Source organism: Bos mutus, chromosome 7, assembly GCF_027580195.1.
Source record: "Bos mutus isolate GX-2022 chromosome 7, NWIPB_WYAK_1.1, whole genome shotgun sequence".
Classification (NCBI taxonomy): Eukaryota; Metazoa; Chordata; class Mammalia; order Artiodactyla; family Bovidae; genus Bos; species Bos mutus.
In genome coordinates, this window is record NC_091623.1 from 91970868 (window position 1) to 91995001 (window position 24134).

Below are 24134 nucleotides of genomic sequence, written 5' to 3' on the forward strand. Positions count from 1 at the left end.
TTTTCTACATTGCATTATGCCCTTATAACAGGGTAATACATTTGGACTTTGATTAATTAATACACACAGCAGGGAAATTTGACCAAAAAGTTACAATAAAATGAACAACCCTAATAAAATCATGGCCATTTCTACCAATACAAAAATGAAATGGATTCCTAAAATGCTTACTTACGATACATACCAGATTATTCCTGGCCTCTCTTTTAAATAATTTGATTTGATACTTCTATAATACCTATTTCTTGGCCTCAATTTTCCTAATAGCCTAATTGTTCCCTTTATTGTGCAGGTGTGACCACAAAACAACGGTAAGTATGTTGTTCATTCCATTTTATTAGTCATAAAGTTTAGAGAAATAAGTGTTTAAGATTGATCTTGCTAACCAACTTTTACTTTTGTATAGAGTGTCCGTGGGACAATTAAATAGTATACTTCTCAGATTCAGAAATTACACTGCTCCTCAGAGATAAACTGCAAAGAGTGGGACACGACTGAGCAACTGAACTGAACTGAACCAATGAATGAAAGTTGGTTATAGGAAGTTTATATTACCTGAGGGAATGACTCTTAAATGTGTTAGTATGTATCAGAATTCTTCAAGAGAAAGACTGACTTACAGATTAGTTAGTACAGCCAGAAGGCTAGAAAATTCAAGTTCTGAAAAAGAAAAAAAAAAACACACAAGATTCCCAGATAAGTCTTTATGCATGTGGTTCACTCACTGCAGTCTGAGAAACTCAGCGTTTTCCTTAAAACGTTTATAATGTTTACATTTTGGATGTGGTGTTGACCTGCAGCACCCCCACGAAGTTACTCATTTCAACGCATGGTGGCAGTGCAGGCTAAGAGTGGATATAAGCTCTGCAGACTCGGTGGACTCCATTTCAGAGAAGCCCAAGAGAAAAATATAGAGCTCATTTACAGGTTAAGCTAAGACAGAAGTGTTCAGGGAGCAGTCGCTGCCAGACAAGTTATAGGAACGAATTTGAAATTCCGGAGCAGACATTTTGAAGGGTCAACAGTGGACGTAGTGATTGGGATTGGAAAAAGATTTTTCTTCTGGAACCAGACATAACAATGGAAATGGTGCAAAGGAAACTACATCAGAAGAAAAGGCAAGTGATGATCTTCATTACATTGATTCTTTCGTGGGAGGCAGGTTCAGAAACGATTCGGTACTCTGTACTGGAAGAGACAGAAAGTGGCACGTTTGTGGCCAACCTGACAAAAGACCTGGGACTCAGGATGGGAGAGCTGGCTGCCCGGGGCGCCCGAGTTGTTTTTAAGGGGAATAGACAGCATTTGCGGCTTGATCCAGGCACCTGTGATTTGCTGCTGAATGATAAACTGGACCGGGAGGAGCTGTGCGGCTCCACTGAGCCCTGCGTGCTACCCTTCCAAGTGTTACTGGAAAATCCCTTTCAGTTATTTCAGGCTGCCTTGGTAATTAGAGATGTAAATGACCACGCTCCAGAGTTCCCTGCTAGAGAAATGCAACTAAAAATATCAGAAATTACTATACCAGGTAAGGTATTTCCTTTGAAAATGGCACAAGATTTAGATGCTGGTAGCAACGGCCTTCAGAGCTACATAATCAGCTCCAACCCTCACTTCCACATTCTCACTAGAAACCGCAAGGACGGGAGGAAGTCCCCGGAGCTGGTACTGGACAAAGCGTTGGATCGTGAGGAGCAGCCCGAGCTCAGGCTAACCCTCACAGCGCTGGATGGCGGGTCTCCGCCTCTGTCTGGGACCACAGAGATTCAGATCCTGGTCTTGGATAGCAATGACAACGCCCCCGAGTTTGCTCAGGAGTTCTATGAGGCGCAAGTCCCTGAAAATAGCTCCCTGGGCTCTCTGGTTATCACTGTCTCAGCGAGAGATTTAGATGCAGGATCATTTGGAGAGGTATCTTACGCCCTATTTCAAGTCGATGACGTTAACGAACCTTTCGAAATTAACGCAAATACAGGAGAAATTCGACTAAAAAAGAAATTGGATTTTGAAGAATTTCAATCGTATCAGGTGGATATCGAGGCTACAGATGGTGGGGGACTATCAGGAAAATGCTCTGTAGTCATCAAGGTCCTGGATGTGAATGACAATGCTCCCCAATTGACTATGTCCTCACTGACTAGCCCCATCCCTGAAAACCTGCCAGAGATCCTAGTGGCAGTTTTCAGTGTATCAGATGCTGATTCTGGACATAACCAACAGGTTATCTGTTCTATACATGACAATCTCCCCTTTGTTTTAAGACCGTCCGTTGAGAATTTCTACACATTGGTAACAGAAGGGGCACTGGACCGAGAGGAAAGAGCCGAGTACAACATCACTATCACGGTCACTGACATGGGAACCCCAGACTGAAAACCGAGCACAACATAACAGTGCTGGTGTCCGACGTCAACGACAACGCCCCCACCTTCACTCAGACCTCCTACACCCTGTGGGTCCGAGAGAACAACAGCCCCGTCCTGCACATCGGCAGCGTCAGCGCCACAGACACAGACGCGGGCGCCAACGCCCAGGTCACCTACTCGCTGCTGCCGCCCCCCGACCCGCTCGTGCCCCTCGCCTCCCTCGTGTCCATCAACCCCGACAACGGCCACCTCTTCGCCCTCACGTCCCTGGACTACGAGGCCCTAAGAGCCTTCGAGTTCCACGTGGGCGCCACCGACCGCGGCTCGCCCGCGCTCAGCAGCCAGGCGCTGGTGCGCGTGCTCGTGGCGGACGCCAACGACAACGCGCCCTTCGTGCTCTACCCGCTGCAGAACGCCTCGGCGCCCTGCACCGAGCTGGTGCCCAGGGCGGCCGAGCCGGGCTACCTGGTGACCAAGGTGGTGGCGGTGGGCGGCGACGCGGGCCAGAACGCCTGGCTGTCGTACCAGCTGCTCAAGGCCACGGAGCCCGGCTGTTCGGCGTGTGGGCGCTGCGGCGAGGTGCGCGCGGCGCGGCTGCTGAGCGAGCGCGACGCACCCAAGCAGCGGCTGGTGGTGCTGGTCAAGGACAACGGCGAGCCGCCGCTGTCGGCCAGCGTCACGCTGCACGTGCTGCTGGTGGACGGCTTCTCGCAGCCCTACCTGCCGGCCCCGGAAGCGGAAGCGGCGGCCGCGGCGCCGGCCGACCCGCTCACCGTCTACCTGGTGGTGGCCTTGGCGTCGGTGTCGTCGCTCTTCCTCTTCTCGGTGCTGGTGTTCGTGGCGGTGCGGCTGTGCAGGAGGGGCGGGGCGGCCTCGGCGGGTCGCTGCCCGGTGGCCGAGGGCCACTTCCCGGGCCACCTGGTGGACGTCAGCGGCACGGGGACCCTGTCCCAGAGCTACCAGTACGAGGTGTGTCTGATGGGAGGTACTGGGTCCGGCGAATTCAAGTTTCTCAAACCTATTGTCCCCAGCCTCATGAGTGAAGGAGCTGGTATGGACACCGCGGAAAATGCTAACTTTATAAATCGTTTGGGGTTCAATTAGGAATCTCACTTGACAAGAGATGATCAATGATCATATTCACTAATATATTAATTTCCAACTCTTTCATTAACATGAGCTTACATATTCACACGTTCATTAAGTGTTGTCCTATTTATAGTTTGAAGTGTTTTACATTCCGAATCTCTAGGTGGTTTTTATTGTTGCTCTTTTGTCGATTTTTATAAGCCCTTAACATTTTGCATGGGAGATCAAACATTTAGCAGAGAAATGGTGTTTCTCAAGTTTTGGAGGATCAGATTTTTCTAAGTCATAAGTGTTTTCAGGTTCCTGATAGTTGAGCTTGTTCGTTGATAACTTGTTATAACTAAGAGAATTGTGTTTTACGATTATTATTGCATGTCTGACTTGTAAATGATGGCTTTTAGTTTTAAAATTTTTCACTTATGCAAAAAATTTTGTGACCTTGTAAACTGCTGGAGTTCTGTACTGTTGTTTCAAGAACACTATTGTCTTTCCTCAAATGAACTAATATTTTATCTGAATGCTTTCTGAGTATTTTCTTTCAAAATTGGTATCGTTTAGTTAGACCATCTACTATAATTTAAAGGATATAATCCCAGTTAAGTAGAAAAAAGTTGGTAGAGTTATGGTTTCTTTTTCATAATAAATGGCTTTTAGTATGAAAATGATTCTTTTAAAATAACATATTTTAACATTTAATAAGAATAAAAAGGAAAGCATAACATTCTCCCACTCAAATAATTTTCAACATCATCCTAAAACATTTCCATGATGCTTATAGTAGATGAAAATAATATAAAATGGATCTGTAATAAATTCCTATCTTTATAATTAAAACTATCAGATTTTACTTGAATAAAAACAATATGAACCTACAGAACTTGCTTATGCTTAGATAAATAAGCCCTACAAGGTTAACAAACAAGAGTGTGATGCATATTAAAATATTAGCATCACTTAACTGCCCTCTTATGAGTGAGCAAATAGGGACTTCCCTGGTGACCCACTGGCTAAGTCTCCAGGCTCCCAAAGCGGGCACTCTGGGTTCAGTCCCTAGCCAGGGAACTAGATCCCTCATCCTGGCATCCCATCATTCCACATGCTGCAACTAAGACACAGGTAGGAGTCTGCATGTAGCTAAATAAGTGAGCAAATAAACTTAAGAAGATAGCAACTATATAGAGTTGTCAATGTTTATAACATTTACAATGTGTTTTTTTCCCCTTTGAGATTCTGATTTTGTTTCCTTTGGATATATAACCAGAAGTGGGATTGCTGGATCATATGGTTCTGTTTACTTTTATTTTTTAAAATTAGTGTTTTTTCCAAGTGCTGTGGACTCAGTTGTGTCTTCCCAAGATCATACATTGAAGCCCTAGCCCTCAAAGTAATGGAAATTGGAGCTGGGCCTTTGGGGTATAATTAGGTTTGGATACCGTCAGGAGGGCAGGGGTCTTCATGAGATTAATGCCTTCCTAAGAGACACCAGAGAATTTGCTCTTTCTCTCATGTGAGGGCACATTGAGGTGGGCATCTGCAAGCCAGGAAGAAAGATCTCATCAGAATCTAACCTGCTAACACCCAGAGCTCAGACTTCCAGCCTCCAGAACTGTAAGAAATAAGCTTCTGTTGCTTAATCCACACAGTCTATGGTATTTTTTATGGCAGGTTGAAAGCTGCCCAAGCCCTGTAAGGGACCTAAGTCAAGGAATTTGTTGTTGTTTTAGTTGCTAAGTCATGTCCCACTCTTTTGTGACCCCACTGGACTATAGCCCACCAGGTTCCTTTGTCCATGGCATGTCCAAGGCAAGAATACTGGAGTGAGTTGCCATTTCCTTCTCCATACAATGTGTTTTTAAAAGATGATGTTTATCATTGTTTAGACATTTTATGTTTTAAATATTTAATTTGTCATACAACGCTTCAATTTTTCCAAGTGTACTCATGTCTGAGTGCCCAGAGATGATAACTTCTGAGCCTTTTATCTGTTTTTTTCCCCATAGTATTTACTTCCATGTTTCTAAATAATATGCTGAAAAAATCCTTTTTCTTAATTTAAGTTTTAGATATTATCCATTTACTTCTAAGGAGCACACACACAAACTTGAACACTTCTACCCCATCCTCTCTGATAACAATGTCATAATCTGTTTAAGTAGTATTTAAATAATTACATAAATATCACTTATACCTGAACCTCATGTTGCTGATATTTTTCCTTTCTTAAGTTTATGATTGTCTCACTTTCCACTTTACTTTTCTAGGTATATACTTTTAAGTTATCCCCATACTTTGTAAAGTCTAAAGCACCTCATTATATTAAGTGCTTAAAAAAACCTCTCAGTTCCATTTTTTCCCATGGAGCCATCCTGGATCCACCCAGGCTTGTGCTCAGTTATACACTATTTGTTCTCTAGTCCTACTCCGTGGCTGGGCAGTTTGGGACTTGTGCTATACTTTTTGTCCTAGGAAATACTTTTCTGTCTCTCCTGAGTTTGATTTCATTTTCTGCATTTTTATGACTTCCTCTTTATTGGTTTATTTCCCTACATTCCTGAAAAACATTTGGTGATAAACTTACTGAGAACTTGAACATCTGAAAATTTTAGATGCAGTAAAATCAAATGATTTACTGATTTCAGTGAATGTGGAATTACAGGTTAGGAATTATTTGCTGCTAGCATTTTGAAGGCATTCCTTTGTTTTCTAATCTCCTGTGTTGAGGAATTCAACATCTTCATTACCTATTTTTTTCTAAGATCTATTTTTTCTAGATCCCTGGTTCTCAGCTGGGGCAATTTTGCCACCCAGCAACATTTGATAATATATGGAACCATTTTGATTGGCATAATTGGTGGAGATGGTGCTACTGGCATCTAGTTGGGCCAGGGATGTTGCTAAACATTCTGCAATGCATGGGACAGCCCCCTGCACATAAGGAATTATATGGCCCCCAAAGGCCAATCGTACTGAGGCTAAGAAAGCTTGTTAAAAATGAAATTAGGTCATTATATATTACCTCCATTTTTATAGAATTTAACTATGTAGTGTCATAGTGTAAGAATTTTGTCATTTATTGTGATAATTCTTCAGTGAGATCTGTCAATCTTGTGACATATATTCTTTAGACTAGGACAGGATTTGGGATGTGTGTGTGTGTGTAATTTAAAAAATTATTTACTCAGTGTCCTTGTTTACTGGTTCTCTAACTCCTTTTAGTTATATAGTGACCTCCTTGGCTGATATTCAATTTTTCTTAACGTTTCTCTATTTACTGCCTTTTATCTTCATTTCCCTGGATTCTAAGAATTGTCTCAACCTATATTTTTATTCAGTTTTTTAAAATTTATTTTAATTGAAAGCTAATTACTTTACAATATTGTGGTGGTTTTTTCCATACATTGACATGAATCAGCCACGGGTGTACATGTGTGCCCCATCCTGAACCCCCCTCCCACCTGCTTCCCCATCCCATCCCTCAGGGTTGTCCCAGTGCACTGGCTTTGAGTGCCCTGTTTCATGCATCCAGTGTGGACTGGTGATCTATATCACATATGGTAATATACATGTTTCAAAGCTATTCTCTCAAATCACCCCACCCTTGCCTTCTCCCACAGAGTCCAAAAGTCTGTTTTTTATATCTATGTCTCTTTTGCTGTCTCACATATAGGGTCATTGTAACCATCTTTCTAAATTCCATATATATGTGTTAATATACTGTATTGATGTTTTTCTTTCTGACTTACTTTATTCTGTATAATAGGCTTCAGTTTCATCCACCTCATTAGAACTGATTCAAATGTGTTCTTTTTAATAGCTGAGTAATACTCCATTGTGTATATGTACCACAGCTTTCTTATCCATTCGTCTGCCGATGGACATTTACATTGCTTCTGTGTCCTGGCTATTGTAAACACTGCTGCAGTGAACACTGGGGTACATGTGTCTCTTTCAATTCTGATTTCCTCAGTGTGTATGCCCAGCAGTGGGATTGCTGGGTCATATGGCAGTTCTATTTCCAGTTTTTTAAGGAATCTCCACACTGTTTTCCATAGTGGCTATACTAGTTTCCGTTTCCACCAACAGTGTAAGAGGGTTCCCTTTTCTCCACCCCTTCTCCAGCATTTATTGTTTGTAGAGTTTTTGATACCAGCCATTCTGAGAAGCATCTCAACCTATTTTTTAAACCTTCAGATTGAGTTTTGTTGTTTTTGTTCAGTCACTCAGGACTGCCCGACTCTTTGCAATGCTAAGGACTGCAGCATTCAAGGCTTCCCTGTCCTTCACTATCTCCCAGAGCTTGCTCAAATTCATACCCATTGAGTTGGTAATGCCATCCAACAATCTCATCCTCTGTCACCCCTTCTCTTCTTGCCTTCAATTTTTCACAGCATCAGGGTCTTTTCCAGTGAGTCAGCTCTTTGCATAAGGTAGCCAGCCAAAGTATTGGAGCTTCAGCATTAGTCCTTCCAATGATTATTCAGGGTTGACTCCCTTTAGGATTGACAGGTTTGATCTCCTTGAAGTCCAAGGGACTCTCAAGAGTCTTCTCTGACACCACAGTTCAAAAGCATCAATTCTTTGGTGATCAGTCTTCTTTATGGTACAAATCTTACATCAATAGAGGAGTACTGGAAAAACCATAGCTTTGACTAGACGGATCTTTGGTGGCAAAGTAACGTCTCTGCTTTTTAAATATGCTGTCTAGGTTGGTTACTCATAGTTTTTCTTCCAAGGAGCAAGCATCTTATAATTTCATGGCTGCAGTCACCATCTTCAGTGATTTTGGAGCCCAATAAAATAAAATCTGTCACGGTTTCCATCATTTCCCCATCTATTTGCCATGAAATGATGGGACCAGATGCCATGATCTTTGTTTTTAGAATGCTGAGTTATAAGCCAGGTTTTTCACTCTCCTCTTTCACTTTTATCAAGAGGCTCTTTAGTTCCTCTTCACTTTCTGCCATATGGGTGATATCCTCTGCATGTCTGAGTTTATTGATATTTCTCCCAGCAATCTGGTATCCAGCTTGTGGTTCATCCAGCCTGGCATTTCACATGATGTACTCTGCATATAAGTTAAATAAGCAGGGTGATAATATACAGCCTTGACATACTCCTTTCCCAATTTGGAGCTAGTCTGTTGTTCCATGTCCCATTCTAACTGTTGTTTCTCAACCTGCACACAGATTTCTCAGGAGGCAGTAAAGGGGATCTGGTTTTCCCATCTCTTTAAGAATTTTCCAGAGTTTGCTGTGATCCACACAGTCAAAGGCTTTAGCATAGTCAATAAAGCAGAAATAGATGTTTTTCTGAAACTCTCTTGCTTTTCCTATGATCCAACGGATGTTGGCAATTTGATTTCTGGTCCATCTGCCTTCTCTAAATCCAGCTTGAACATCTGGAAGTTCTCGGTTCACATACTGTTGAAGCCTTGCTTGGAGAATTTTGAGCATTACTTTGCTAGTGTGTGAGTTGAGTGCAACTGTGCAGTAGTTGGAACATTTTTGGCACTGTCTTTCTTTGGGATTGGAATGAAAACTGACCTCTTCCAGTCCTGTAGCCACTGTGGAGTTTTCCAAATTTGCTGGCATATTCAGTGCAGCACTTTCACAGCATCCTTTTTCAGGATTTGAAATTTCTCAACTGGAATTCCATAACCTCCACTAGCTTTGTTTATAGTGATGCTTCCTAAGGCCCACTTGACTTCACACTCTAGGATGTCTGACTGTAGGTTAGTGATCACACCATCATTATCTGGGTCATTAAGATCTTTTTGTATAGCTCTTCTGTGTATTCTTGCCACCTCTTCTTAGTATCTTCTGCTTCTGTTAGGTCCATACCATTCCTTTATTGTGCCCATCTTTGCATGAAATGTTTCCTTGGTATCTCTTATTTTCTTGAAGAGATCTCTAGTCTTTCCCATTCTATTATTTTCCTCTATTTCTTTGCATTGATCACTTAGGAAGGCTGTCTTATCTCTCCTTGCTATTCTTTGGAACTCTGCATTCAGATGGGTATATCTTTCCATTTCTCCTTTGCCTTTCACTTCTCTTCTTTTCTAAGCTATTTGTAAGGCATCCTCAGACAACCATTTTGCCTTTTTGCATTTCTTTTTCTTGGGGAGGTCTTGATCACTGCCTCCTGTACTGTGTCACGAACCTCCGTCCATAGTTCTTCAGGTACTCTGTCTATGAGATCTAATCCCTTGAAGTTATTTGTCACTTCCACTGTATAATCATAAGGGATTTGATTTAGGTCATACTTGAATGGTCTAGTGGTTTTCCCTTCTTTATTCAATTTAAGTCTGAATTTGGCAATAAGGAGTTCATGATCTGAGCCACAGTCAGCTCTCAGTCTTGTTTTTGCTTACTGTATAGAGCTTCTCCATCTTCAGCTGCAAAGAATATAGTCAGTGTGATTTCAGTATTGACCATCTTGGTGATGTCCATGTGTAGAGTCATCTCTTGTGTTTTAGAAGAGGGTGTTTGCTATGATCAATGCATTCTCTTGGCAAAACTCTGTTAGCCTTTGCCCTGCTTCATTTTGTACTCCAAAGCCAAACTTCCCTGTTACTCCAGGTATCTCTGGACTTCCTACTTTTGCATTCCAGTCCCCAATGACGAAAAGGGCATCTTTTTCTTGGTGTTAGTTCTAGAAGGTCTTGTAGGTCTTATACAATCGTTCAGTTCAGTTCAGTTCAGTCACTCAGTCCTGTCCGACTCTTTGCGACGCCATGAACCACAGCACGCCAGGCCTCCCTGTCCATCACCATCTCCCGGAGTTCACTCAAACTCAAGTCCATTGAGTTGGTGATGCCATCCAGCCATCTCATCCCCTGTCATCCCCTTTTCCTCCTGCCCCCAATCCCTCCCAGCATCAGAGTCTTTTCCAATGAGTCAACTCTTCGCATGAGGTGTCCAAAGTACTGGAGTTTCAGCTTTAGCATCATTCCTTCCAAAGAACACCCAGGGCTGATCTCCTTCAGAATGGACTGGTTGGATCTCCTTGCAGTCCAAGGGACTCTCAAGAGTCTTCTTCAACACCACAGTTCAAAAGCGTAAATTCTTCTGTGCTCAGCTTTCTTTATAGTCCAACTCTCACATCCATACATTATCACTGGAAAAACCATAGCCTTGACTAGACAGACCTTTGTTGGCAAAGTAATGTCTCTGCTTTTCAATATGCTATCTAGGTTGGTCATAACTTTTCTTCCAAGCAGTAAGCGTCTTTTAATTTCACGGCTTCAGTCACCATCTTCAGTGATTTTGGAGCCCCCCAAAATAAAGTCTGACACTTTCCACTGTTTCCCCATCTATTTGCCATGAAGTGATGGGACCAGATGCCATGATCTTCGTTTTCTGAATGTTGACCTTTAAGCCAACTTTTTCCACTCTCCTCTTTCACTTTAATCAAGAGGCTTTTTCGTTCCTCTTCACTTTCTGCCATAAGGGTGGTGTCATCTGCATATCTGAGGTTATTGATATTTCTCTTGGCAATCTTGATTCCAGCTTGTGCTTCTTCCAGCCCAGCATTTCTCATGATGTACTCTGCATATAAGTTAAATAATCAGGGTGATAATATACAGCCTTGATGTACTCCTTGTCCTATTTGGAACCAGTCTGTCTAACTGCAGAACATTTTCACATTTTCATCACCCTGAAAAGAAGCCTGGTACCCATTAGCAGTACCCTCTTGCTCTTCAACTGCTAATCAACTTTTTGTCTCTATGGATTCTTCTATTCTAGATATTTCATATAAACTGAATCATATAATATGTAGCCATTTAGATCTGTCTTCCCTCAATTTGCATAATGTTTCCATGTTGTGGCATATATTGGTATTTCATTCCTTTTTATGGCCAAATAATCTATATTAACATTGTATTGATGTACCACATTTTACCAGCTTGTGGACAGTGGGGTTTGTTTCCACATTAGTGCTATTATGAATATCACTTCTATGAACATTCATGTTCAAGTTTTTTGTGGACATATGTTTTGATCCTCTTGAGTATATACCTTGGAGAAGGCAATGCACCACACTTCAGTACTCTTGCCTGGAAAATCCCATGGATGGAGGAGCCTGGTAGGCTACAGTCCATGGGGTCGCTAGGAGTCGGACACAACTGAGCGATTTCACTTTCACTTTTCACTTTCATGCACTGGAGAAGGAAATGGCAACCCACTCCAGTGTTCTCACCTAGAGAATCCCAAGGACGGGGGAGCCTGGTGGGCTGCTGTCTCTGGGGTCACACAGAGTTGGACACGACTTAAGTGACTTAGCAAAGTATATACCTAGAATTAGAATTGCTAGGTCATACATACAGCAACTGTTTAACTTTTTAAGGAATTGCCAAACTGCTTTCCAAGGTAGCTGTACCACTTTTCATTCCCAGTGATAGTGTAGGAGGATTCCAGTTTCTCCTCACCAACACTTGTTATTTTCTGTTTGATTATAGCCATCCTGGATGGTATGAAGTATATCTCATTGTGGTTTGATTTGCATGTCCCAGATAGCTAATTATGTTGAGCATCTTTTCATTTGATTATTTGACCATTTGAGTATCTTCCTGGAGAAATACCTACTCAAATTCTTTTTACATTTTTTTTCTTTTTATTATTTTTTAAAATTATTTTATTTTATTTTTAAACTTTACAATATCGTATTAGTTTTGCCAAATATCGAAATGAATCCACCACAGGTATACATGTGTTCCCCATCCTGAACCCTCTTCCCTCCTCCCTCCCCATACCATCCCTCTGGGTCGTCCCAGTGCACCAGCCCCAAGCATCCAGTATCGTGCATCGAACCTGGACTGGCAACTCGTTTCATACATGATATTATACATGTTTCAATGCCATTCTCCCAAATCTTCCCACCTTTTCCCTCTCCAACAGAGTCCATAAGACTGTTCTATACATGGATTTTTATCTTTCTATTGTTGAGTTGGAATAGTTATTCTGGATACTACACCCTTATCAGACATATGATTTACAAATATTTTCTCCCATTATGTGATTTGTCTTTTAAACGTATTGACAGTGTACTTTGAAGTACAAGAGTTTTTAAAAAATTTTAATGAACCGAAATTTATTTATTTTTCCTTTGGTTGCTTATGTTTTTGGTATCATGCCTAAGAAATCATTGCCTAATCTAAGGTCATGAAGGTTTACACCTGTGTTTTCTTATAAGAGAATTATAGTTTTAGCCCTTACATTTAGGCCTTTATCCATCAATGGCAGCGACTTCATCTTTTTATTGTATCACACTGACTTGGTCTTTTTTTATATCTCTGAAGATATTAATTTTAGGTTTTAAAAATTTTATCTTCTGATCCTAGCATTTCATTTTTCTTTAGAATTATTAATACTTTTATCTTCTTTGTCTTTGGTCTCTAGCCTCATTTTAGAGACTCTCCTTTTTATGTGTTATGCTGTGCAGCTGTTTGTTTTTTTTTTCATGAGACACTAAAAAGCTGATTAAGCATGGCATGTTTGGGTGGGACTAATTGAGTGGTTGATCTCACCTTAGGATAATGAAATAGAAAACAACATTTGGCTTGGGGACCAAAAGTTAGTATTTGTAAATCTCTTTTCTTGGGCCTATGTTATTTTCCACAGAAAAATTCAACAAGAATGGGGGTAGTGGTGGAAGGTGTTATAAAGATAGCACTCAGCACTAAGAACTCCTTGGTTGGAACTGGGGTCCTAATCAGTATGTAGAATTTCTTTAATTCTCTTCTTAATAATGCCCTACCCTTAGTATGCTAGCATCCCTTGGTCCAGCCAAGCCTGTATAACATCTACAAATAGTATACCTCCCATTTTCTGCCACTAGAGAAAAAGGAAGGCACCTTTCTTCAGTGATTGGAGAAGGAATCTCAGATACAGGTAGTCTTATACAGATTTTCAGCCACTGTTGTTTTCAGCCTCTCCTTGGACCCTCAATATGAATCATTACATGGATTTGATTTTCTTCTTACAAATCCTACCCACCTGCAGCTGTACCCCCACTTTGTACTCTTATTTGGCAATAGTAAAAAAGTGAAATCTGTCCATAACCAATTGTCTGTATACTTGGCATCTTCCAAAAATTTTAGTGACTTTTCTCCCCTGCTCTTTACTCTTTTCCTATACTTTTTGTCTTCGTATGTTCATTTATGTTAAACCTTTGCTCTCTATTGCTTAAATGAAGTTTCAAGGGTGAATTGAGATAAACTGGTATGTTCAAACTGGAATGAAATGCAGTACTTACTGTCAGTTATTTTAGCCAGCTTCCTCAGTCCTGAATTATTTATGTTCAGCTCTTGCTGAACATATTTATGCATCAGATCTTGATTTGCTGGATTTCATCAGGTATAATCCTTTAAAGAAGAGTTTATAGGTGCTGTATTTCTTGAATTATCATATGCTTGAGAAGTATTATTTAGCTGGGTATAAAATTAAATCCCAAAGAAAGGCAATGCCAAACATGTTCAAACTACTGCATAATTGCACTCATCTCACACACTAGCAAAGTAATGCTCAAAGTTCTCCAAGTGAGGCTTCAACAGTATGTGAACTGAGAACTTCTAGATGTTGAAGCTGGATTTAGAGATGGCAGGGGAACCAGAGATCAAATTGCCAACATCCATGTGATCATAAGAAAAGCAAGAGAGTTCCAGGAAAACATCTATTTCTGCTTCATTGACAATGCCAAAGCCTTTGACTGTGTGGATCACAGCAAACTCTGGAAAGTTCTTAAAGAGATGGGAAAACCAGATCTCCTTTCCTGCCTCCTGAGAAATCTGTATGCAGGTCAAGAAACAACAGTTAAAACAGGACATGGAACAATGGACTGGTTCCAAATTGGGAAAGGAGTATGTCAAGGCTGTATATAATCACCCTGCTTATTTAATTTATATGCAGAGTACATCATGCAAAATGCCAGGTTGGATGAAGCACAAGCTGGAATCCAGATTGTTGGGAGAAATATCAATAACCTCAGACAGGCAGAGGATACCACCCTTATGGCAGAAAGTGAAGAGGAACTAAAGAGCCTCCTGATGAAAGTGAAAGAGGAGAGTGAAAAAGCTGGCCTAAAACTCAACATTCAGAAAACAAAGATCATGGCATCTGGTCCCATCATTTCATGGCAAATAGATGGGGGGAAACAATGGAAACAGTGAGAAACTTTATTTTCTTGGGCTCCAAAATCACTGGAGATGGTGACTGAAGCCATGCTCCTTGGAAGAAAAGCTATGACAACCAACCTAGACAGCATATTAAAAAGCAGAGACACTACTTTGCTGACAAAGGTCCATCTAATCAATGGTTTTTCCAGTAGTCATGTATGGATGTGAAAGTTGGACCATAAAGAAATCTGGGTGCTGAAGAATTGATGCTTTTGAACTGTAGTATTGTAGAAGACTCTTGGGAGTCCCTTGTATTACAAGGAGATCAAACCAGTCAATCCTAAAGGAAATCAGTCCTGAATATTCATTTGAAAAGACCCTGATGCTGGGTAAGATTAAAGGCAGGAGGAGAAGGGGATGACAGAGGATGGGATGGTTGGATGGCATCACCAACTCGATGGACAGGAGTTTGAGCAAGCTCTGGGAATTGGTGATGGACAGGAATGCCTGGCGTACTTGCAGTCCATGGGCTCACAAAGAGTCAGATATGACTGAGCAAGTGAAAACTGAACTGAGCTGAGTATTCTTCAGTCAACTTTCTTTTCTTCAGAGATTTCTCGATGCCAAATATTACATTAACCCTATCAAAGTTTCTCAGTCCATCTGTAAATTGACTGAATTTCATCTTTAAGTAGTTTTTTTTGGTAAGTAGTCATGAATGTTAATGCAATCTTTTAGAAATTCTTTCCTGTTTTCCACATTGTTATCTTTGTACTAGAACAGCTTGGGTAGGTATAACATTCAGTTCAGTTCGGTCCCTCAGTCGTGTCTGACTCTTTGCGACCCCATGAATTGCAGCACGCCAGGCCTCCCTGTCCATCACCATCTCCCGGAGTTCACTCAAACTCACGTCCATCGAGTCGGTGATGCCAACCAGCCATCTCAACCTCTGTCGTCCCTTCTCCTCCTGCCCCCAATCCCTTCCAACATCAGAGTCTTTTCCAATAAGTCAACTCTTCGCATCAGGTGGCCAAAGTACTGGAGTTTCAGCTTTAGCATCATTCCTTCTAAAGAACAACCAGTACTGATCTCCTTCAGAATGGACTAATTGGATCTCCTTGCAGTCCAAGGGACTCTCAAGAGTCTTCTCCAACACCACAGTTCAAAAGTATCAATTCTTTGGCACTCAGCTTTCTTCACAGTCCAACTCTCACATCCATACATGACCACTGGAAAAACCATAGCCTTGACTAGACAGACCTTTGTTGGCAAAGTAATGTCTTTGCTTTCAATATGCTATCTAGGTTGGTCATAACTTTCCTTCCAAGGAGTAAGCATCTTTTAATTTCATGGCTGCAATCACCATCTGCAGTGATTTTGGAGCCACTGTTTCCACTGTTTCCCCATCTATTTCCCATGAAGTGATGGGACCAGATGCCATGATTTTAGTTTTCGGAATGTTGAACTTTAAGCCAACTTTTTCACTCTCCTCCTTCACTTTCATCAAGAGGCTTTTTAGTTCCTCTTCACTTTCTGCCATAAGGGTGGTGTCATCTGCATATCTGAGGTTATTGATATTTCTCTTGGCAATCTTGATTCCAGCTTGTGCTTCTTCCAGCCCAGCGTTTCTCATGATGTACTCTGTATATAAGTTAAATAAGCAGGGTGACAATATACAGCCTTGACGTACTCCTTGTCCTATTTGGAACCAGTCTGTTGTTCCATGTCCGGTTCTACATTATTGAGCCATAATTTATTTCTCTCGGAAGCCTCCAGACATTTCCATCATGTTCTGGTATAAATGTTGATGAGGAGTCTGAAGGCTATTGATAAGTTGCTTTCTATCCTTGAAATTAATTATATTGATCAGATTATATCCTAATTTGGATAATTTTTGTACTACCTTCCCTGAAACTCAGGGACCCTTTCAATCTGTTTCAAACTGTTCTGTGCAGGTTCTTCGTTTGTGTGAATTATATGGTTGGCTGCCACTGAAAATTTATTTGTAGGGTAGTCCTCAAAGTGTTGTTTGCATGTTCCATCTTTCAAAATTAATTTTCATTTGTTCTAGCCAGGATGCTGCTGCTGCTAAGTCGCTTCAGTCGTGTCCGACTCTGTGCGACCCCATAGATGGCAGCCCACCAGGCTCCCCGGTCCCTGGGATCCTCCAGGCAAGAACACTGGAGTAGGTTGCCACTTCCTTCTCCAATGCAAGAAAGTGAAAAGTGAAAGTGAAGTTGCTCAGTTGTCTCTGACTCTTAGCGACCCCATGGACTGCAGCACACCAGGCTCCTCCATCCATGGATTTTCCAGGCAAGAGTACTGGAGTGGGTTGCCATTGCCTTCTCTGCTAGCCAGGATAGAAACACTATAAATAAGGGACTATCACAAACCAAGTTATATCTTAATGTTTCTTGCAACTCAACCTACACAGATTTAAAATACAAATACAACGAGGCCCAATTTGTAGCTACAATTTCCAGGCATGTTTTCTTTTTTCTTCCACTCTACTTAACACCAGAGAGCCAACAGAGGAAGCAGGTTTAGATTTTTTTGGCATTTACACTGTGTTTATATTGTGGACCTGTGAGGTCACTTGAAATACAAAATATGCTGCACATTTGGCTGGCCCTGAGACTTGATTTATATTTCTTTGATATTACATTGCTTCAAATCAAAGCCCAAAGGAAAATGTTTTCAAATGCCCTGAGAGAATAATAAGTTTTGGTATATTGTTTACAGGTGCCTCTATTACATGTGTCCATCACAAATGACTGTTTTCACCTCTTTAATATTTTAAGTGAATTTTTAAAAAATTTTTTGGCCAGACTGTGTGGTTTGCAGGATCTTAGTTCCCTGACCAGGGATCCAACCTTAGGCCTTCAGCAGTGGATGCAGAGGGTCCTAACCACTGGACCACCAGGGCATTTCCTAAAGTACTTTTTTAAAAGTCTTGCCCATCACTTTTTATTGTTTTCCACAGGAGGGTCATCTGAATTATCTACACCATCAGTTTCAGGAATAAAAAGCTCTGCCTAATGTCTTTTCAATTTGAAGATTCAATTTTTCCATCATTTCAATGACATATTAGGCTATTTTTATTTTGATTCCATTGTATCCAGTGCTCTATTGATTGCATATTCTGCCCAGTCAAATCAATGATCTCCCTTCCCCACTAAATTATAATCTCCTCATGGAGAGAGCTCTTTTTCTATTGTGTTTAGAAAAATACATACTGAAGTAAATATGGATGAATAAGTATTGAATAAATTAGTGAATAAATTTCAATCTATTTTATCATCTGACTTTATAAATTTTAAAACTATAACAAAATATTATATTTCTTTTTATAAAATGCTTATTACTATTTGCACTATTTGATGCTTACATCATTCACCTAACTATATATCATTTAGAATATATGAGCTGGGGACTTCCCTGGCTACCTAGTATTTAAGACTTTGTCCTTCCACTACAGAGGGTGTGGGTTCCATCTGTGGTCAGGGAACTAAGATCCCATATGCCATGCAGGGCAGTCAAAAAAATGTGAGCCAATTATCTTTTTAAATGTATGTGATGTTGAGTCTTATTTATTCACAGATAATGAAACTTTAAAACTAATTTTTATCTGTTGTGTTGCATGTGAGGGAAGAAAGTGTTTTATAATTCACTTTTAGACCATGCTCTGTTTTGTAGAAATATAGACATTAAATATATTAAACACTTTCATCCCTAGTCTCTCAGGAGTGCACTCATACTTTTTAATTCTTCCCTATTAAACCAAGACGTATTAGGTTTAGAGAATAGTGCCATAACTGGTTAATGAGTTTATATTTTGCATCTTTTCCTTTACAAACTGATTAAGAAGCTCCTATCCCTTATAATTTGAGTGAAGGTATAAAACTGAATTATTCCAAGTTCAAAACAAAAACAAAACAAAAAATCAGAAACCACTCTATGTACATCTAACTAAAGTAAAAAAATATATTTGATATATGGATTAGTTGCTTACAAAATCCGAACTGGACAAGCAGAAGCGAAAGTCAGCACTGAATTCCTGGTTTTGAAGGCATACTACCATTACTGCCTAAGTGCTGCTATTGCTACTATTCAAACTGTTACTCCCACAAAGGCCTCTCCTCTCCCACCTCCAAAATTGGTGACTACACAGTGGAACATGTCTGGCTGCCACAGTGGCCTCCAGTTCCCCATGAAACTGATGGCTGGGCAAAGAAACACTGACTTGGCTGCAAGCACTCATATCTTTCTGATCTGTTGGCTAGCAGCAATGACTGGGAAGATGACTTTTGCCTGTCTTCAAAGCTCATGTGAAGGCATTTCACTGGTAAATCCTAGTATACATCCAGAATAATAATTCAAATGAGTCTGTGAAATGGAGGTTTAAGCTTTGCAGACCCTAAATTTTTGTTTACGTAAATAAAAGGAAGTAGGGATGGATGACAGGTGCCAATAACACAGGAGGGGAACATCATTGGTTCAAAGGATCTTCTCCCAGAAATTGAATTTATTACTTCATTGCTACAGGGGCTAAGCTTTCAGGGGAACAAGAACTTTTTTGGCTACAAAAACACACCACCAATATGGAGGATTACAATCAAATGCTCCTCCAAAAACCAAGCCAATCAGGCAATTTATTTGACTCTGTCTCCTCCTAGTGGGTAGTGGGGGCTACAGGTGTGGTCTGAGTGGGTGTGACAGACTACTAATTTCACCCAAATATGTGTTCTCCTATTATCAATAGATGTCTCATTTTTAGCTGCCCATGAGGACATGTGGGCTATACATTATACTTGCCAACTTCTGTTGTGACCGGGGATGGTCTTGTAACCAAGTTATGGCCAGTGAGACATGAGCACAAGTGCTATGGAATACTTCACAGAAGTAGTTTAAAAAAAAAAAAAGACACAGCTTTCCCTTTCTCCTATTGGCAAGTTTGAATAGCAGTGTAATAGCTGGATATCTATCTTGGACTGTGAGTTAAAGGTCATGTCCTAAAGATGGCAAAGCAACAAAATGGAATGGGCCAGGGTCCCAGATATCATGGAGTGCATTTAAGCCACTAGCCTTATTTCCTGAGAGAAAAATAAAATTCTGTTTTGTGTAAACAATTGTTATTATGGGTTTTTCTATTTTTTCAGGCAAAAATTATATGGAATACCTATATATAGAAATTATTTAGCACATAATTCTAGTTGGTACAGTAAGCTTTTAAAATAAAGTGATATTTAAGGTAAGAACCAAAGAATGAATAGAGAAAACTGTGAGGTATGCATTTCTTAGAAATCAAGGTTTATTGGGAAGAAATAGGCAAAGCAAACAACTCAGAATTCAAGAATAACAATTAAAAAATAAAGAAAATAAATGGTATTTATTAATATAAAAGCAAATTAAGTAGAATAAAAACCACATAAGATTTAATCAATTAAACACAAGTCTACGTCTCTGAAAAATTCAAGGGATTTTGAGATAAACTGGTAGATTGGATATGTACCTTTAATTTGGCTTTCTCTAAAAATCCAGCTGAGCTACTTAAAAATCCTATAAGATGACGTTTTCAAACTGTGGTGCTGGAAAAGACTCTTGAGAGTCCCTTAGACAGCAAGGAGATCAAACCAATCTATCTAAAGGAAATCAACCCTGAATATTCACTGGAAGGACGGATTTGGCCACCTGACGCAAAGAACCGACTCACTGGAAAAGACCCTGATGCTGGGGAAGATTGAGGGCAGGAGGAGAAGGGGGTGACAGAGAATGAGATGGCTGGATAGCATCACTGACTCAATGGACATGAGTTTGAGGAAACTCCAGGAGATGGTTAAGGATCGGCAAGCCTGGCATGCTACAGTCCATGGGGTCGCAGAGTCAAATACAACTTAGTGAATGACAAAAATGCACTAACACAAAAGTGAAGAGATATTTTCAAAAATATAAACCTACAGGTATGCAGCGAATAAGACAGAAGACAGCAGAAAAAAATCTTAGCTGGAAAGCAGATGGATAACTTAGTAGAAGTGATAAACCAACTACCAGTCTTGAAGTGGGAAAAGCTAAGAACCAATTGTGTTTATACTACAGGATTTTCAGAAGTATCAAAACTGTCAGCCCTAGATACTCTGGAAATGATGACAGGGTTCCAAATAAGGAGAAGTGTGTTAAAATTGCCTGAGGATTATTTAAATCTCTAGTGGTCAGATCACTTTCTCCTACTCTAGTCACTAAGTAACCTGCTTTCCTGTCCCTACCATAAGTCTGGAGTCTTGTTTCCCACTTTAGGAAAAGAGAGTCACTATATTAGAGGGTCCATGGTCAAAACTGAGAGCAGGGGTAATATGGATAGTGGAAATAGGTGACCATCTAAACAGTGATGATGATTGATAAAAATGCTATTTTAGTCACTGGGACCACTTATAAATTTTTCAGTTCTCCTCTCAGACACATGGTAGAATTTCAATTCTATTCTACATAGACATACATGTCTATGTAATTTCATTTGGCCAATAAATTGGGAGAAGTGACATACATTACTTTTGGGCTGGAGCTTTTGGAGACAGTCTAACGCATGGTCTAACACATTTATTTTGCCCACTATAGTGATCATGAAAGCCTTTGTAAAGACAGGAGTCTCCAGAAGCCTGGGTCCCTTACTGACAGCTGTGAGGAGGATCCCATGCTAAACTGTATGGGATGTGTAGTGTGAGAAAGAAATCAACCTTAATTGTGTTAAACCATTGAGATTTGCAGTAACTGTTTAGTACTGAAGCATAACTAACCTATCCTGAATAATGTAGACTTACATTCCTCTTTCCCATTCAATCTTTTACTTTTTCAATCCATACCTTTTTCTCCTGAGTAGGAGATTTTTAAAGATTTGGGGACTCTGACTAGTCCAAGTGGAAAGACCTAATTACACTGACTAAAGACCTAAAAACACTGTTGTGGATTTCTCCAACAATTCCTAATTCATCTTAGAGTAATAATCAAAATGCACAAGCCCTGGTAACATGTGCTCAAAGCTATTATTGAGCTCTTTAATCTCCCACACTAAATTAAGAACAGACACCTGAAGGAAACTCCCAAAGAAAGTTTCCTAAAAGAAATACAAAAATAAAAGCAGTATGGCATAAGGAACAGATCTTAATTTTATCTATTTCTAAATAGTTGTATACTTGATTAAAAAAAGACCTACCATTACTCCTTGGAAGAAAAGTTATGACCAACCTAGATAGCATATTGAAAAGCAGAGACATTACTTTGCCAACAAAGGTCTGTCTAGTCAAGGCTACGGTTTTTCCAGTGGTCATGTATGGATGCGAGAGTTGAACTGTGAAGAAGGCTGAGCGCCGAAGAATTGATGCTTTTGAACTGTGGTGTTGAAGAAGACTCTTGAGAGTCCCTTGGACTGCAAGGAGATCCAACCAGTCCATCCTAAAGGAGATCAGCCCTGGGTGTTCTTTGGAAGGAATGATGCTAAAGCTGAAACTCCAGTACTTTGGCCACCTCATGCGAAGAGTTGACTCATTGGAAAAGACTCTGATGCTGGGAGGGATTGGGGGCAGGAGGAAAAGGGGACAACAGAGGATGAGATGGCTGGATGGCATCACCAGCTCGAAGGACGTGAGTTTGAGTGAACTCTGGGAGTTGGTGATGGACAGGGAGGCCTGGCGTGCTGCAATTCATGGGGTCCAAAGAGTCAGACACGACATGAGCGACTGAAGTGAACTGAACTGAACCATATGTGAAACAGATGACCTGTCCCAAGTTTGATGCATGAAACAGGGTACTCAAAGCCAGTGCACTGGGACAACCCAGAGGGACGGGATGGTGGAGAGGGGGTTCAGGATGGGGTGGAGGGGTGTTTGTGGGTTGGGGGGGGGCATGTACACCTGTGGCTGATTCATGTCAATGTACGGCAAAAACCACCATATTGTAAAGTAATTAGCCTCCAATTAAAATAAATAGATTAATTTAAAAAAACCCTTTATTAAAACTTTTTTTCAATGGGAAACCAAAGCAAAGCAAAAAAAAAAAAAACATAAATTGGAGAAAATAGCAAGTTTCTAAAAGCTGGAGGAAATTAAGTTTCATCAACTGTCCTGTATAGTGGATAAAAATAAGCTCAAGCCAAGATACATCAGCATTTAATTTAAAAAGCTTGGGACAGCTCTTTAAGGAAGACGCGGTCGCCGCTGAAGCGGAGCTCCGTGCCGCCGGCTTCTGCTCCTGACTCACCGCTGTTCACTCTCGCCGAGGAACAGGCCGGTCAGGAAGCCGCGCCGCAGCCATGGCCTTTAAAGACACCGGCAAGACTCCGGTGGGGCCAGAGGTGGCCATTCACCGGATTAGGATCACCCTCATCAGACACAACGTGAAGTCTCTGGAGAAGGTGTGTGCTGACCTGATTAGAGGCGCGAAGGAAAAGAATCTCAAAGCCAAAGGACCAGTTCGGATGCCTACCAAGACTCTGAGAGTAACTACAAGGGAAACTCCTTGTGGTGAAGGTTCTAAGACTTGGGATCGATTCCAAATGAGGATCCACATGCGACTTATTGACCTGCACAGCCCTTCTGAAATTGTCAAGCAGATCACTTCCATCAGTATTGAGCCAGGAGTCGAGGTGGAAGTCACCATTGCCAATGCCTAAATCAACCTTTTTAATCTATAATCAGTTGTTACAAAAAATAAAAAGCTTGGGACAATGAAATAATGCTACATTAAGAACTAAAAATATAGGTCTCATATAGAAAATATAAAATTCACTTTAGACTTCTTAACAAACACATTGGGATAGGGAGCTCATGGACAAAATATTTCAAAATTCTGAATAAAAATTATTTTCAACCTAAAACTCTATAATCAGTCAATTTTACACTCAAGTTTGAGAGTAAAATAAAGATAATTTAATACATTCAAGGTCACAATAAAATTTAACTTTCATACACTGTTCTCTGGAAACTACTGGAAGGTAAATATTTTAGAGAGAGGAAGTCAGAAGAAAGAGAAAAGATATGATCCAAAGCAGAACAAGTGAAATGAGTCTCCATATAATGTTGAAGGATGATCCTAGGATGACTCTCGTCTCCAGTATAGTGAACAACTAGTCCAGTTTAGGGAGAAGGCAATGGCACCCCACTCCAGTACTCTTGCCTGGAAAATCCCATGGACGGAGGAGCCTGGTAGGCTGCAGTCCATGGGGTCGCTAAGAGTCGGACACGACTGACCAACTTCACTTTCACTTTCCACTTTCATGCATTGGAGAAGGAAATGGCAACCCACTCCAGTATTCTTGCCTGGAGAATCCCAGGATGGGGCAGCCTGGTGGGCTGCCGTCTATGGGGTCGCACAGAGTTGGACACGACTGAAGTGACTTAGCAGCAGCAGCAGCAGTCCAGTTTAGAGCTCAAGAGGCAGACGTGTCACAGGATATCATCAGGAAGTCCCCTGACATACCTTCAATCAGATGAAACAATTGGAGGATATGATCTCTTAAAGCTAGAGAATAAACCAAAAAAGAGGAAGAATAAAATCCTTGAAATAGGAAACCCAAT

General features: G+C 40.7%; 2 protein-coding genes across 2 annotated transcripts; both read left to right on the forward strand.

Annotated features, from left to right (window-relative positions):
- Window positions 1-438: 438 nt before the first annotated feature.
- On the forward strand, window positions 439-4426 carry LOC102275630 (protocadherin beta-6). Its single transcript, XM_070374488.1, is given in 2 exon segments — window positions 439-2353; window positions 2356-4426. Coding segments are annotated over 2 exon segments (2388 nt in total). The 5' UTR covers window positions 439-1080; the 3' UTR covers window positions 3471-4426.
- Window positions 4427-22809: 18383 nt separating this feature from the next.
- LOC102266580 (small ribosomal subunit protein uS10-like) lies at window positions 22810-23260 on the forward strand. The gene has a single exon (XM_070374889.1). It carries the CDS (start codon window positions 22871-22873, stop codon window positions 23228-23230), a length of 360 nt encoding a protein of 119 aa, XP_070230990.1. The 5' UTR covers window positions 22810-22870; the 3' UTR covers window positions 23231-23260.
- The last annotated feature ends 874 nt before the right edge of the window (window positions 23261-24134 follow it).